This window comes from Sceloporus undulatus, chromosome 1 (assembly GCF_019175285.1).
Source record: "Sceloporus undulatus isolate JIND9_A2432 ecotype Alabama chromosome 1, SceUnd_v1.1, whole genome shotgun sequence".
NCBI classification, from domain to species: domain Eukaryota; kingdom Metazoa; phylum Chordata; class Lepidosauria; order Squamata; family Phrynosomatidae; genus Sceloporus; species Sceloporus undulatus.
Genome location: NC_056522.1, coordinates 327057328 through 327071200, shown reverse-complemented (window position 1 = coordinate 327071200; position 13873 = coordinate 327057328). Strand labels below are relative to the sequence as shown.

Genomic DNA, 13873 nt, shown 5'->3' with positions numbered 1-13873 from the left:
ATTTAAAAGATAAAAGCACTTAAAAACTATACACAGTAAAACAACACCCCCCCCCAGGACATTGTTTAAAAGATTTCTGTTTAAAATGCCTATCTAAATAAAAAGGTCTTAGCCTGCCGGCAGGGTAACTCTCCTTTACAAAGTTTCTGCCAGGGTTCTCACTATGTAGTTGAGAAGAGGGAGGAGGATTGGTTTTTAATATAATAAACCATGTTTTATTCTTGCTTGTTTGCTTGCTTAGGGGGCTGATGGGTAGGTTGTTAGTTGTTGTGGCTTATGGGTAGGTGGATAGCTAGTTGGCATAGGGGGGATGGGGTGTGTGCAAGCTAGCTAGGATAGCTATGGCCTTGGAGTGTGTGTGAAGTGAGCTGTGTCAACGCTTGGTACTGTCGGAAGGGGGGTAGATGGAAGAAGTGCCTGAGTATGGAAGAGATAGAGCTGGTGAGAAAGTTTAGAAGAGGGGGGCAAGACTGTAGAGGGAACTAAGCTTTGGGAATTGGAGGTGGGTGCTAGGTTTGATGTCAAATGAGGATGGGGTGGAGTTTGGATTTTTGGGGTTTTAATATACTGCTTGGCTGTTGGGGGGGAAGTTTCACCTTAAACGCTGACTAGTGAATTACTGACTATGTGTGTTCAATAAAGTTCTTTGCTGCTTCAATATCTGCCAAAAAGCTTGGACATGAGCCATATAGGGCTTTATAGGTCACAATATCTTGACTTGTAAGGAGATCTCTGGCTTGATCTGTTCCAAGACCCATCTGTTTGTCTTTTTGGCTGTCCATGGTATCCTAAGCACTCTTCTCCAGCACCACATGTCAAATGAGTAGATTTTCCTTCTGTCTGTTTCCTTTACTGTCTAGCATCTGTACATGGTGATGGGGAATACATTGACTTGGAAAATTCTAATATTTGTGCTCAATTGTACAGTCATCCCTCCATATTTGCGGATTTGATATTTGCGGATTTGATTATTCACGGATTTCATTTATATGTTCTCTCTAGGACTGTCTAGGTCCTCCAGTGTAACTCTGTGGTCAACTTTAACTAAAAGTTGCACTGAAAGACCATTTGTAGCTACTCCATTGCCATTCTATGGTCAGTGTATGTTGGACATTGACCACAGAGTTGCACTGGAGGACCTAGAGATTCCTAGAGATGTGTCCTCTCAGGTAAAAACAGTGTTTTTGTTCTTTGCGGTTTTTCCACATTCACAGGGGTCATGTTCCCCTAACCCTAGCGAATATGGAGGGACAACTGTATATCTAGCCCTTCCCATTCCTAATCTTCTTCTTATTTCCTGACTGCAGTCACCATTCTGATCAATATTTGATCCTAAGTACAGAAATTCTTTAATTGTTTCTATTTCCAGATTGGCAACAAAAAGTACAGTGCACCTGCATCATACGTGGGTGTGCTATACAAGGCTTTCAGCATACAGTGGTGCCTCGGGTTACGAAATTAATTCGTTCCGCGGCTAATTTCGTAACCCGAAAAACCTTCGTAACCCGAATTGCCATAGGCGCTAATGGGGAAAAAAGCCGCGGCTCTGCCGCGGCTCCATTTAAACAGCGCCGGAGTTTTTTCGTAACCCGAAAAAACTTTCGTAACCCGAAACAATAAATCCCTATGGGATTTTTTCGTATCCCGAAAAATTCGTAACCTGGGTATTTCGTATCCCGAGGTACCACTGTACTTTGAAAGCTGCACGGGGGCGTGCGGGGTGTTGCATCCCATTTGGATGAACGGGGCATGTGCCTGTGGTGCGCCACCGCATGTACAAGCCCCATTCACTTGAATGGGGCTTGAGTATGCATGGTATTTGGCTTACGCAGGGTGGTGGTGGTGTCCGGAATGGATCCCTTGCATAAGCCAAGGGCAGACTGTACACTCATTCTTCAAATCTGCAGCAAATTTCCAGAGCACTTTTTAAAATTAGGATACATGTTTCAGAAAAAAGAGAGTTATATTAACAAGCAGTTATCACTTAAGATATATGTGGACTATCCCCCCTGCAACAGGTCAGAAATTAATAACAACACTAAGGTATTATGTCATGAATGCTAAGAATGGCCACACTATCCTGTTCCCGATGCTATTCAATATATATATGAAGCCGCTGGGAGAAATGATTCGCAGACATGGGGTGGAGTGTTATCAATATGCTGATGACCCCCAAATATATTTCTCTATGTCTCAGTCAACAGCTTGACAACAGATGGTATTTCTCCTCTCAATCAGTGTCCTGAAGTGGTAATGGACTGGATGAGGAAAAACAAGCTCAAATTGAATCCAAACAAAACCGAGGTACTTACAGTAGGGCCTCCCAAACCAGGCATTGGGTTGCAACCTCCAATCTTAGATGGGGTCACGCTCCCCTCAAAGGACTGTGCTTCTTGATCCGTCATGCCGACAAATCAGGTAAATGCAAAGGTCAAGAGTGCCTGTTATCAGCTTTGGCTGATACACCAGCTGCACCCTTTCCTGGAAGTAAAGGACCTAGAAACTGTAGTACATGCACTGGTAACCTCACGACTTGATTTCTGCAATGTGCTCTACATGGGCTACCCTTATGCCTAGTCTGGGAACTCCAATTAGTACAAAAGATGGCAGCCAGGTTGATCACCAGAAAATCCAGAAGTGACCGGATAACACCTATTTTAAAGTCACTTCACTGGCTACCTATTAGTTTCCGGGCACAGTACAAGGTGTTGGTTATTACCTTTAAAGCCCTACACGGCTGCTATCTAAGGGATCGCGTACTTCCGTATAATCCACCCCACACCCTCAGGTCCTCTGGGAGGAATTTATTACAACCTATAAAGGCCAGACTAGCTGCAACCTCCCAGAGGACATTCTCTGCTGCCGCTCCCAGATTGTGGGCTGCCTTGCCGGAGGAGATCTGTCAAATTTCCAGTGTAGACAGCTTTAAAAAAGCTGTTAAGATGGATCTCTTCCAGCAGGCCTTCCCCGAATAGAACAATTGGCTAATGATTTTTCCCCACCTGAAGTATTATTCTACTATTTCCCAGTAGATTGTTGTTATTATCAGTATTTTGACAACTGGTTTTAAATTGTCATGTGTTTAATCCTTTTTTTAAGGGGGGGGTTAGATATAGTATTGTACAGACTGTATGTAGTGTATAATGACTGCCTTTTAATCATGTAAGCCACTTTGATTGCTCTTGTAGCAGAAAAGCGGGGTATAACTAAAAGTTTTATTTTGTTATTTTATTACTAAATAGAGCTGATTACACAAAAGGATAAGATATAAACACAGACACAGACTATTTAGAAATCAGTTATAAAATCTGTTTTAGTGATTATACTGAACTTTTATTGTTTACTTTTCCCTGCACTTCATAAGTGGTATTATAGACATTTGCTTTAAACAATGTGTAGATGATGATGATGATGATTTATTTATAGCCCGCCCAATCACAAGGAATCCGGAATCCGCCTAATCACAAGGAATGATAACACAAGTGATTAGAAAAATCCTGAAAAATCACATTTTAATTGGTACTGCTCCATTTTTTGATAAACTTCACAGAAAAAGTTTCATAAAAGCATTCTTAAACTTTGTGATCAGATCCTTTAAAATGTAAAAAAGCAGGACTGGATATTAATCTGCCTAAATAATATGCTTCAGAAACTAGTTGCTGTTATAAATCTGAGAGGAGTCAAAATGGAGTAACTATTGCTTTCCGCTTCTGTAACCCGCTTGCTTCAACGCCTAGAGGTTAACGGACCAAATAAGGTAGCAGGAAACCTGGAGTGAGTGTGCTCCGAGATGCAGAGAGCCATGAGAAAGTGGCGTGATCAGCACGTGTAAATTGCATGCAACCAATTAACTGCTGCCATTTAATAAGCCAACCAAAAGGTTTGCAATGAGAATTGCTGAGTTACTGAGAATTGCATCTGTACAAGTTTGTAACAATGTATAATGGTGTATAAATGACACTGGACAATGAAAAGAGTTGCAGCAGCAATTTTATCGCCATCCACTGGCGTGCTGTCGTCTTGGCCAAATAAACTGCGTTTTGCTTTGGACATTTCGGTTTCCCGTGTCTTCACTCAGGGACTCCCCTTTCAAATGAACATGTTGGGAATGTTTCCCTAACAAATCTACTTTCCATCAGTAGCTTTCAGGATAAGATGGATTTAAAGCAAGAAGAACCAAGAATTGAAAAAAGAAACTTTTAAATATAAAGCTCATGTCCTTTCTCAGATGTCGTCAAGAGACTTCAGTAGTTGTTTGGGGATAATAATAATAATAATAATAATAATAATAATAATAATATTTATTTGTATCCTGCCTCTCCCTTTTTGCGGGTCGAGGCAGGACTTCCATTCAAAGTCAGTTCTAGTATAAGCAACAGTCCTGATTCCCAAGAAACACTTGAAGAAATTGGTTGATACCACACTTTTAAGATAGCTAGCAATAGCATTTAGATTTCTATACCTCTTAATAGTGAACTAAGCACTCTCAAAGCAGTTTACAATCTGCAAGCCAATTGCCCCCAACAAGCTGGGTACTCATTTTACCAACCTATGAAAGGATGGAAGGCTGAGTCAACCTTAGAGCCCTGGGACTGAACTCACAACTTTGTGGCTGCAGTACTGTCACTTAACCAATGAGCCACCAGGGCTCCCAGAGCCATAAGCTACTGGTGGACTGTGACCTTCCTTCTCCATTTGATTAGTTACATGCTATTCCTTGCTGTTGTCTCCTGTTGGTTTATCTTCTGGCTTGTGACCTTTTCTTGACTCTGTATTCTGGCGCTGTCTTTTCTAATATCACCTTCGCCAAGCCCTGATAACAAGTTAGGTGCACATGTTATTGTTATATGCCAAGTGCAAAAAAAATGAGAGCTAATGATGCAGATGTGCAGCTAAAATACTGCACTATGACTCTGGTTGGCTTCTTGACTCAGTGGAGGATCTTAGGTAAACTGTTCTCTCAGCCTTAGATTAACACTAATGATTTACCTTATACAGCATCCATGGCATGTGAAACTAGAAAATACATACAGAAGACTTTGAAAAACCTATACTAATATTCATAACTAACATTACCACCACCAATACTATTACAGTGGTACCTCGGGATACGAAATACCCAGGTTACGAAATTTTCGGGATACGAAAAAATCCCATAGGGAATTATTGTTTCGGGTTACGAATGTTTTTTTGGGTTACGAAAAAACTTTTGGTGCTTTTTTCGGCTTTTTCGCACGGAATCGCGGCTTTTCCCCATTAGCGCCTATGGCAATTCGGCTTACGAAGGCTTTTCGGGTTACGAAAGCGGCCGCGTTACGAATTAATTTCGTAACCCGAGGCACCACTGTACGGTATTATTATGACAGAGTAGGCAACCAAGAGCCACCTGTACAAACTCTATCTTGGCACCACAACAGCAGACAAGACCATTTCACATACAGCAACAATCCTATGCAACCTATTTCCTTCCTCCTGGAAATTCAATTTCTGGTCAGGAAAAGCTTCAAGGAAACACGTTACCAATGTGAGAAGATGAATTCAATACACTGGTACCCCGGGTTACGAAATTAATTCGTTCCGCCGCCGCTTTCGTAACCCGGGATACTTCGTAAGCCGAATAGCCCATAGGCGCTAATGGGGAAAAAGCCGCGGCTGCGCCGTGGCTCCATTTAAAACAGCGCCGGGGTTTTTTCGTAACCCGAAAAAACCTTCGTAAGCCGAAACAATAAATCCCTATGGGATTTTTTCGTATCCCGAAAATTTCGTAACCTGGGTATTTCGTAACCCGGGGGACCAGTGTACCACTAAATATTAATTTGTAAATGTGGATTTAGAAAAGTATTCTAAAATTAATGTGTATTTACTTATATAATTATGTGTTGTCTATAGTCTTATACCTTTTTACTAATGTCATTAAACTAATGGAAAACAGAACTATACAAGGCTGTATGAGCTTGCCAGTGTTGATGAATGTCAAGCTCAAGTTACATATTTGCTTATTCCTTTCACATCTGTGCAATGTAGCATCTAATGCATTACCCCTCAGACTTTTAAATGTGTTATTCCAAATACATTTACTGCAATTTAGCTTAAAAGCAGCTTTGATTATTCCTCTAAAAGGTAAAGTGGTAACCCATACCTTAACTTCTTTGCCATTCGATACGTTAAACAGCCGTCATACCTTAAACCTACTTTAATAAAGCACACAGTTATTAAAGCACTGCAGAATCGCCCTGGAGCACACAAGCTCCATTAAATTTGCTTACATCTAATTATGCCTGCCCTGGGCAGGTGAGAAATTCAGTCCGATAAGATCTTTCTTTCTACCTGTAGCCAAAAAAAAGAAAAAAAGAAAAAAAAGAAAGAAAGAAAGAAAGAAGAAAAGAAAAAAAGCTGCAATTTTCCATGTAATTACTACCTACAACTATTTATGGTATTTCTTCTTTAGATGACACAAAGGGCTCTTTGTGTATGAGCAAGCCCATTCTAACTTGTCCTAAGCTGCTGTGATACAAAGGCAAGTTTATCTTGCTTAAGGGATGGCACAGGTCACAAGCAATGTCACCCCTAGAGTCATTTCCTATATCACTCAAGATTTACCCATTTCTAGGAATTTGGGGAGGCTTTATAAAATGAATGTAGTATATACATACATATATTTATATGTCACAACATAACGTGGTGCTAAGTAATACAGACTGAATTCCACTGAACATTTAAAATGAAATCAACAATATCAGCTGACCATTATGAAAAAACAATATGGGGAAAATACTTGTTTTATTTGTGTATCTTTATTGTAGTAAATCACTATTCATCAAAATGGTGAAAATTGTCATACAGCCATAAAATACAATACAAAATATGATAAAACAGTAAAACACACATAATAGGACATCCACCAGACACATCTGATCATTTTAAAAGATTTTAACCTAGCACTGAATCAGCATTCCTTTCACCAACGGAAAGTCATAGCAAAGAAGGCTCTCTTATCTATCAAATAACATGTGAACAGTATTTTGAGACAGATTCTAAGACACAGAAATATTATTATAGGGTGTTCTGGTTTCGAACTGTTCAAGGTCTTTTACCAACTTGAATTAGGCCCCCAAACAAACAGGCAATCAGTGCCTTTCCTCATCCTAACAACGATATTCTGCACCAGTTCAATGTGCCAGGTTGTCTTCAAGGGCAATTTTATGTACAATACGTTATGGTAGTCGTTTTTAAGTTTTGGTTGTCCAGAAGTTCTGGATTTAAGCTCCCATAATCCTTGAGCACTGGCCATGCTGGCTGGGGTTCTGAGAGCTGGAGACTAAAACACCTGCAGGACCAAAGATTGAGAACTATTGCTTTACAGGCATCCGGTCAAGAGCTAACAGGAACATTAACAGTTTATTTTTACCCAGAAACAATTACAGTTGTTCAACGAGTAAAAGAGGCTTCAAGTCAACAAGATCATCTGGCCTCAAGGAGCAAAGCTAGACTCAGGAGCAGAAACTCATATATAAGAAGTACATACTGAGTTCTTTGGCATGACAGCCACATAAAAATAGGGCCCTCATCTCACTGAGATATAGCTTTATTTACTGGCCTTTGTCCATCCAATATGATTTGTAGGCATAAACAAAAGCTTTGCAATGATCTGGCTTCACGATACTGCAATATTAAATAGTGCTTTTGTTTTTGTTTCTAGAACCTGAGCTACAGCTACTCTCTTTCCCTCTTTAAAGATGTAGCTTGAGTATCCTTATCTGAAAAACTGACACCTAAAATGTTCTAAAACCCAAAACATTTTTTCACAGGTACTGCCTGATGGTGCAATGTACACACAATTTGTTTCATGCACAAAATTATTTAAAATATTGTATAAAATCACCTTTGTGTGTAAGGTGTATATGTTTATAGGGTGTATCTATGTGAATAAGGCTATCTGTATGAGGTGTATATGAAACATTAATTGTACTAGCTTCCAGGCCCAATACAAAGTGTTGGTCATTACCTTTAAAGCCCTACATGGCTTGGGCTCAAGTTACCTGAAGGAACGCCTCTCCCTACACAATCTGCCCCGCACTCTTAGAACTACAGGGAAGCTTTTACTAGAGCTCCCCAGAGTAAGATTAAAATCTACCCATCAAAGATCTTTTTCGGTTATGGCCCCTTCATATTGGAATAATCTCCCAGAGGAGATACTACATTAGAAATTTTTAAGAAGATGCTAAAAACCTACCTTTTTCAATTGGCATACCCTTCCAGTTCGTTATAAAGTATACATTATAGACATTAACTCAAGCCCACAATATGTTATGATTGATATCGTACGTTGCTAGATTGATAATGTTTTTATAGATTGTTTTAACAAATTATTATTACATTATGGTGATTATATTTTAAATTGGAAATTGTAAGTGTTTATATTATTCTCTGTTTTATATTCTGTTGGAATCCCACTTCGATCTTGGGAGAAGCGGGAAATATAAATAAAACGTATTATTATTATTATTATTATTATTGAATTTTATGTTTATACTTGGATCCCATCTTCAAGATATCTCATTATGTGTATGCAAATATTCTAAAATCTGGAAAAATCCAAAATCCGAAACACTTCTGGTTCCATGGATTTCAACTATGGGATTATCAACCTGTATTCTATTTATTCTTTAAGAAAGACAAGAAAGACATCCTGCAAGAACTGATTCGGATACTTATGATTAAAAATGGTTCCAAATTCATCCAGCTAAAAAAATCTCCTGTAACTTGTGAACAAACTTAGATTTTTTTTAAAAAAAATCATCTCTCTTCCTCTGATTAAAGATTAGGAAAGCACAGAAGGAACCGAGGATGATCTAATATCCCTGCTCACACCAGAAGTGCCCTAACAATAAAATGATTCTTGAAAAACATCTCAGCTGAAGAAGAATTTTATTACTCCTTCTAACAGATAGTTCAGTTCTAGAATAATGTATTTAATATATAATAACGTTGAAATTTTTCTGTTAGTGTTTACCAATGCTCCCCTGAAGACATGAATTATTTGCTTTTTAAAAAAAGAAACAAGAAAAAGAAAGCATAAAATGCTTAACAGAAATAGTTCATCTCAGGGATGACAATGAGACTTGATTCATGCCAAGATTACACAACACAATTTATCAGAACTATGTTTTTATCCATCCATGTAGAACAGATTCTTTCCTATTATGATGGCCATTCTTTGGTCTAATGGGCCACAAACCTCTACTGACCCCAAAAAGAAAAAGGTCCTTATATCAAATTTTACTCCTAAACCCTCATCTAATACTTTTACGTGAAACAGTGTTCAGAGGCTGTAATTCTGAAATGATATATTGTCCTATTAATACGTTTCTCATCAGTTTGTGTGGTTAAAGAACATACACACCACTGGATAAACCTGACTTCAATATCATGCTTGGACAGATCTTTCTGACCAGTCAAACCATCTTCTTTCATAGGTCAGTTCAAAGTTAAAACCAACATTTGACCAATGAAAGTCAAACAATGCATAGATTCTAACTCTGTTATGAAAGTACACACTTCAGACACATTGTGCCCTCCTTTGTAAAATCTGTATAATTCCAGTAAAGAGAATTCCAGTTTATTTAGAATACTTCTATAAAGAATTATTTTAGTCTAGCATTCTGATAGAGCTTTTACCACAGCCGCTCCAAGATTGTGGAATAGTCTCCCAGAGGAGATCCAGCTTACTACCTCCATGGAGACCTTTAAGAGGGCAGTTAAGACGGATCTCTTCCGGCGAGCATACCCACTCGATCTTGTATAAGACGCACAGATCCACCACCACCAACAGAACTGGAATATTTCACTTCATAGTTGCTATTGATACAGTACCTTGTTTTTAATTGTTAATTTTTTATGCATTTTATTGCTCTGCTTGTACTTGTAATTTTATACTAGGTTGTAATCCTGCCTCAATCCACCCGGGAGAGGCAGGAAAATAGAAATTCTATTATTATTATTATTATTATTATTATTATTATTATTATTATTATTATTATTATTATTATTTTCCACTCACTAAATATTCACCATCAAATAATTACAGTGCTGTGCTATAACTGATCTCCATGTTCGTTCTCTTCCAAAAGATTAAGTAAAAGTCATAACAGTAACTGGTATCATACAAGTTCATGTCACTTGCATGTGTGAAGTATAAAACCAAGACAGACCTCTACAGACATTTCAGGATAAAGATCATTTATTTATTTTATTAAAATATTTATTTATTTATTTATTTTGTATGCCACCTTTCTCCCAGAAAGGGACCCAAGATGGCTCATAGATAAAAACATTTTAAAAACTTTACAATAAAAATTAAAAAAAAACCAATTAAAATCATTAACTAAAACAGTATAAAATTACATTAAAATATACAAAAAAAACCCTTCTCTCTTAATTCAAAGATAGTCTGTCTTGTAATGTACAATGAGGAAGATACAGCTATGTAATCTGATAGGAGTCAAGTGGAATGTGAAAAGGAAAGACAAAAAATACAAGGAGAATATCTTATCCCAGGAGTGGGCTATCAGCCAGTCACTAATTAGTTGAATGGCTGTTTTGGTCCTTGCAAAATTATATATGGATTGCTGTTAGCAAAGTTTTTACTTAAACCCTTTTATCAAAGCTGATTATACTTTATAGCAATAATGGTCCAATGTCTAGCAATCCATTTGTATCTCTCATATATGAGTGAACTGTAAACTGCTGAATTATGTATGAACCTTTATTGAAAAACACACTCACTGAGCATATTTAATGATGATCATGAAAGTGGTTTCTCACTTTTTCCACTATGAGGGGTGAAAAATATTTATCATTGACAAGTTCCATTAATTGTTTAAACACACAACCATGCCAATAAAATTCTTCATACTTCCATACCATATTTCACTTCTCCCTCATTAACTTTTCTTTCTTTTATCACATCTTAACTTCAAAATATATTTTTATATTCTCATGGATATTCTTTTTTCCTTTTTAACAAAACAAGGTTCACCACAGTTACTAATATAGTTTGGATTCTTACCAAAAGCTGCTACTTTTATGATTATAGCTTGAATGTTTGATGATATCATTTCTTTGAGCAACGTTTCTTGATCCTGACGCCAAAGATAAGCTAAAGGCTGCAAGGCAAGCCTCTTGCACCTATTTGAAGAAATAAAAAATGACAGTGTTGTTATACTCTTGCACCAAAACACAGGCCATGCTACTTTCTAACCAAATTTCTCTTGCTTTTATGATTGATTTCTTCTAACACAGTCAGATATTTCCACATCACTGGAACTAAAGAAGAATATATCTAATTGTATTTTAAATAAACAGTTACAAGGCGGATCACTAATGGTTTTTGTGGGTTTTTCGGGCTATGTGGCCATGTTCTAGCAAATTTTCTTCCTGACGTTTCGCCAGCATCTGTGGCTGGCATCTTCAGAGAATGCTTTGCCTGGAAAAAGTTGGGTATATATATACTGTGTGAGCCTGGCAATGCAGGAGTGATTTGCATGTGTATTGTTCTGTGCTGATGGCCAGCCTCAGGCTGGGAGGCTAATGCAAAAGAGGATTACTGTCTGCTAACTGGTGATCATTATCTGCTGGGAAAGCCCCTGACTCTGAATGGTTTCCCATTTGCATTTGCTAAGTCCTTATTTTGCTATTCCTCAGGACTGGTAGCCAAATTTTGTTCACTTTTGTTCACATAGGCAAAGTGGTGAGGAAGCATACCCCCCCCAAAAAAAAAACAATTAAAACCTTTTTCTCCCATAGCTTCCAAATTTCTGGATGTTTTAACTGGATGTGTGCTTATCACCCAATTTGTTAATTCCAGGTGTTAATATGTATTCTTTAAAATATAATTAATACCATTATCAACTAGAATGACGTCTTTTGTAATATCAATAAATTATAGAATATAGTCTTATTGTTAAGTACCTTTAAATTGTTTCTGACTTTTGCAACTTGAAGGCAAATCTATTACATGGGTTTCTTGGAAAGAATTATTCAGAGGGGATTCTCTCTCTGCCAAAAATATACTAATAGCAATGCACCTGAAAATACCAGAGTAAAAAGAACAGCTGATACACAGAGCCTGTTTTCTATTCAATAAAGTGTTTTGAAGTCAATCTCTATAGTTTGGTATTATATATTCTCCAAATATCACCAGAACACTAAATACTGCTTGAGATTATGGGAGTATTTGCTGAGGTTAAACTTGAACATTTATTTAAGCAGTTTATTCCAATGCACAACAGGAAAGGATAGGCTTAGGTTCATGAAACCTGTATTGTTAGGGATAAGGATTTACATAAAATAAGGAACATGTTACATTCTTATCTTTCCTTTGTTTGGTAGGAAGCATTCTTTCAAGAGTTCAGCTTTTTATTTCACCCATTGTAAATCTATGGTAACACCCCTGCAATTATATATTTAGTACCATACAAACATTTAAATGAAAGGAATTGAAGGCTTCAAAGCATACCCTTCCTAAAGTTAAGCAGCCAAGTACACAAATAAGCCAACTACCTTGTACTGAGACAGAAACAATTCTGTGAACAACCTCTGGCACAATAGGCTTAAGAAACATGTCTAAAATTATGCCAATTGTGAAAATGGAGGGAAGGGAAACATTTTAGAAAGGAGGCACAATATTTTTAAATGTACTCAAACAGGCATCAATCTTTCGAAATTCCAATTTTGGCCAAATTATACAAAGACATCCAGTATGAGAATTTAGTGATGCTATTTCTACCTTTTACTTTAAAAAAATGAATTAACACAATTGAGGCTTCTTTAAAATTGAAAAGCGAGCTTCTTAGATTGCCTTTGCTACACACTGATGACACATCGATGAGGTACCCCCTCAAAGAGCCTCACCAACACATTATGAGAGAATCAAAACTGTATTTTTCAGAGATTTTATGGTGATTTGGACAATTTTAAGCAGTTTTTCACCTGAAAATTTTTTAGAGTATTTGGGAACTTTTAAGGTGACCTGGGGACTCGAGTTCCCAAAGAAAGGTGGGGGCTAGGTAAACCACATACCTTCCTCATCCCTGGACTATAGCAAATCATTGATGTGCTTAGAGGTTTTTGTTTCTTTCTTATAAAAATGCTTCTCTCACATTCACAACTCACAATTTATACACTTCCACCCACCGCTCTGACCACATCTCTCCTGTGTTGGCATCCCTTCACTGGCTTCCCCTCCCTTTCCACATTCAGTACAAACTCCTACTGTCGACGTTTAAAGCCCTCCATGAGCTGCCTCCCCTTTACTTATCAGACCTTATTTCTCCTCACCTTCCCACTAGGGCCCTCCGTTCTGGTAGTCAAGGCCTGCTGTCACAGCCCAGGATTTCCTCTGCCCCATCCCGGATTCGCCCCATTTCACTCGCTGCCCCTGACTCCTGGAACCTTCTTCCCCCGCGAGCAAGAGCCATCACTTCTTTAACCAGCTTCAAAACGGAGTTGAAGACCATTCTGTTCAGGGCAGCGTTCCCAGGCATTGCATAATTGTCACTTGCTATTTGATGTTCTTTTGTTGTCTGTTTTATTGAATCATTTCCTGTATTGCTATGTATTTTATATGTATTATCCTACTAGAGATGCCCCTTCCCCACCACCACTCCCTCTGTGTCGTGTCTTTCTAGATTGTAAGCCTGAGGGCAGGGAACCGTCCAATTAAAAAGATTGTATGTACAGCGCTGTGTAAATTTACAGCGCTTTATAAATAAAGGTTAATAATAATAATAATAATAATAATAATAATAATAATAATAATACACCTACACTCATAACCAAGGCTATCATGTTCAATAGGTGCTATTCTGGAGTA

The 13873-nt window shown here is 37.9% G+C and overlaps 1 protein-coding gene across 8 annotated transcripts in view; it reads right to left on the bottom strand.

Annotated features, from left to right (window-relative positions):
- The window catches only part of DPH6 (diphthamine biosynthesis 6), a 348315-nt gene that overhangs the window by 260570 nt on the left and 73872 nt on the right, over nucleotides 1-13873 (bottom strand). For 7 of the 8 annotated variants that reach the window (XR_006101224.1, XR_006101228.1, XM_042444449.1 and 4 more), the window contains exon 5: nucleotides 11069-11187. Coding sequence is in view for 5 of the 8 variants with exons in the window: in XM_042444449.1 (XP_042300383.1) it covers nucleotides 11069-11187 (119 nt within the window). In the remaining 3 variants the exon portion in view is untranslated. Of the gene's footprint in view, nucleotides 1-11068; nucleotides 11188-13873 lie in introns of those variants that run through there. The other variant, XM_042444464.1, reaches the window with a different exon arrangement.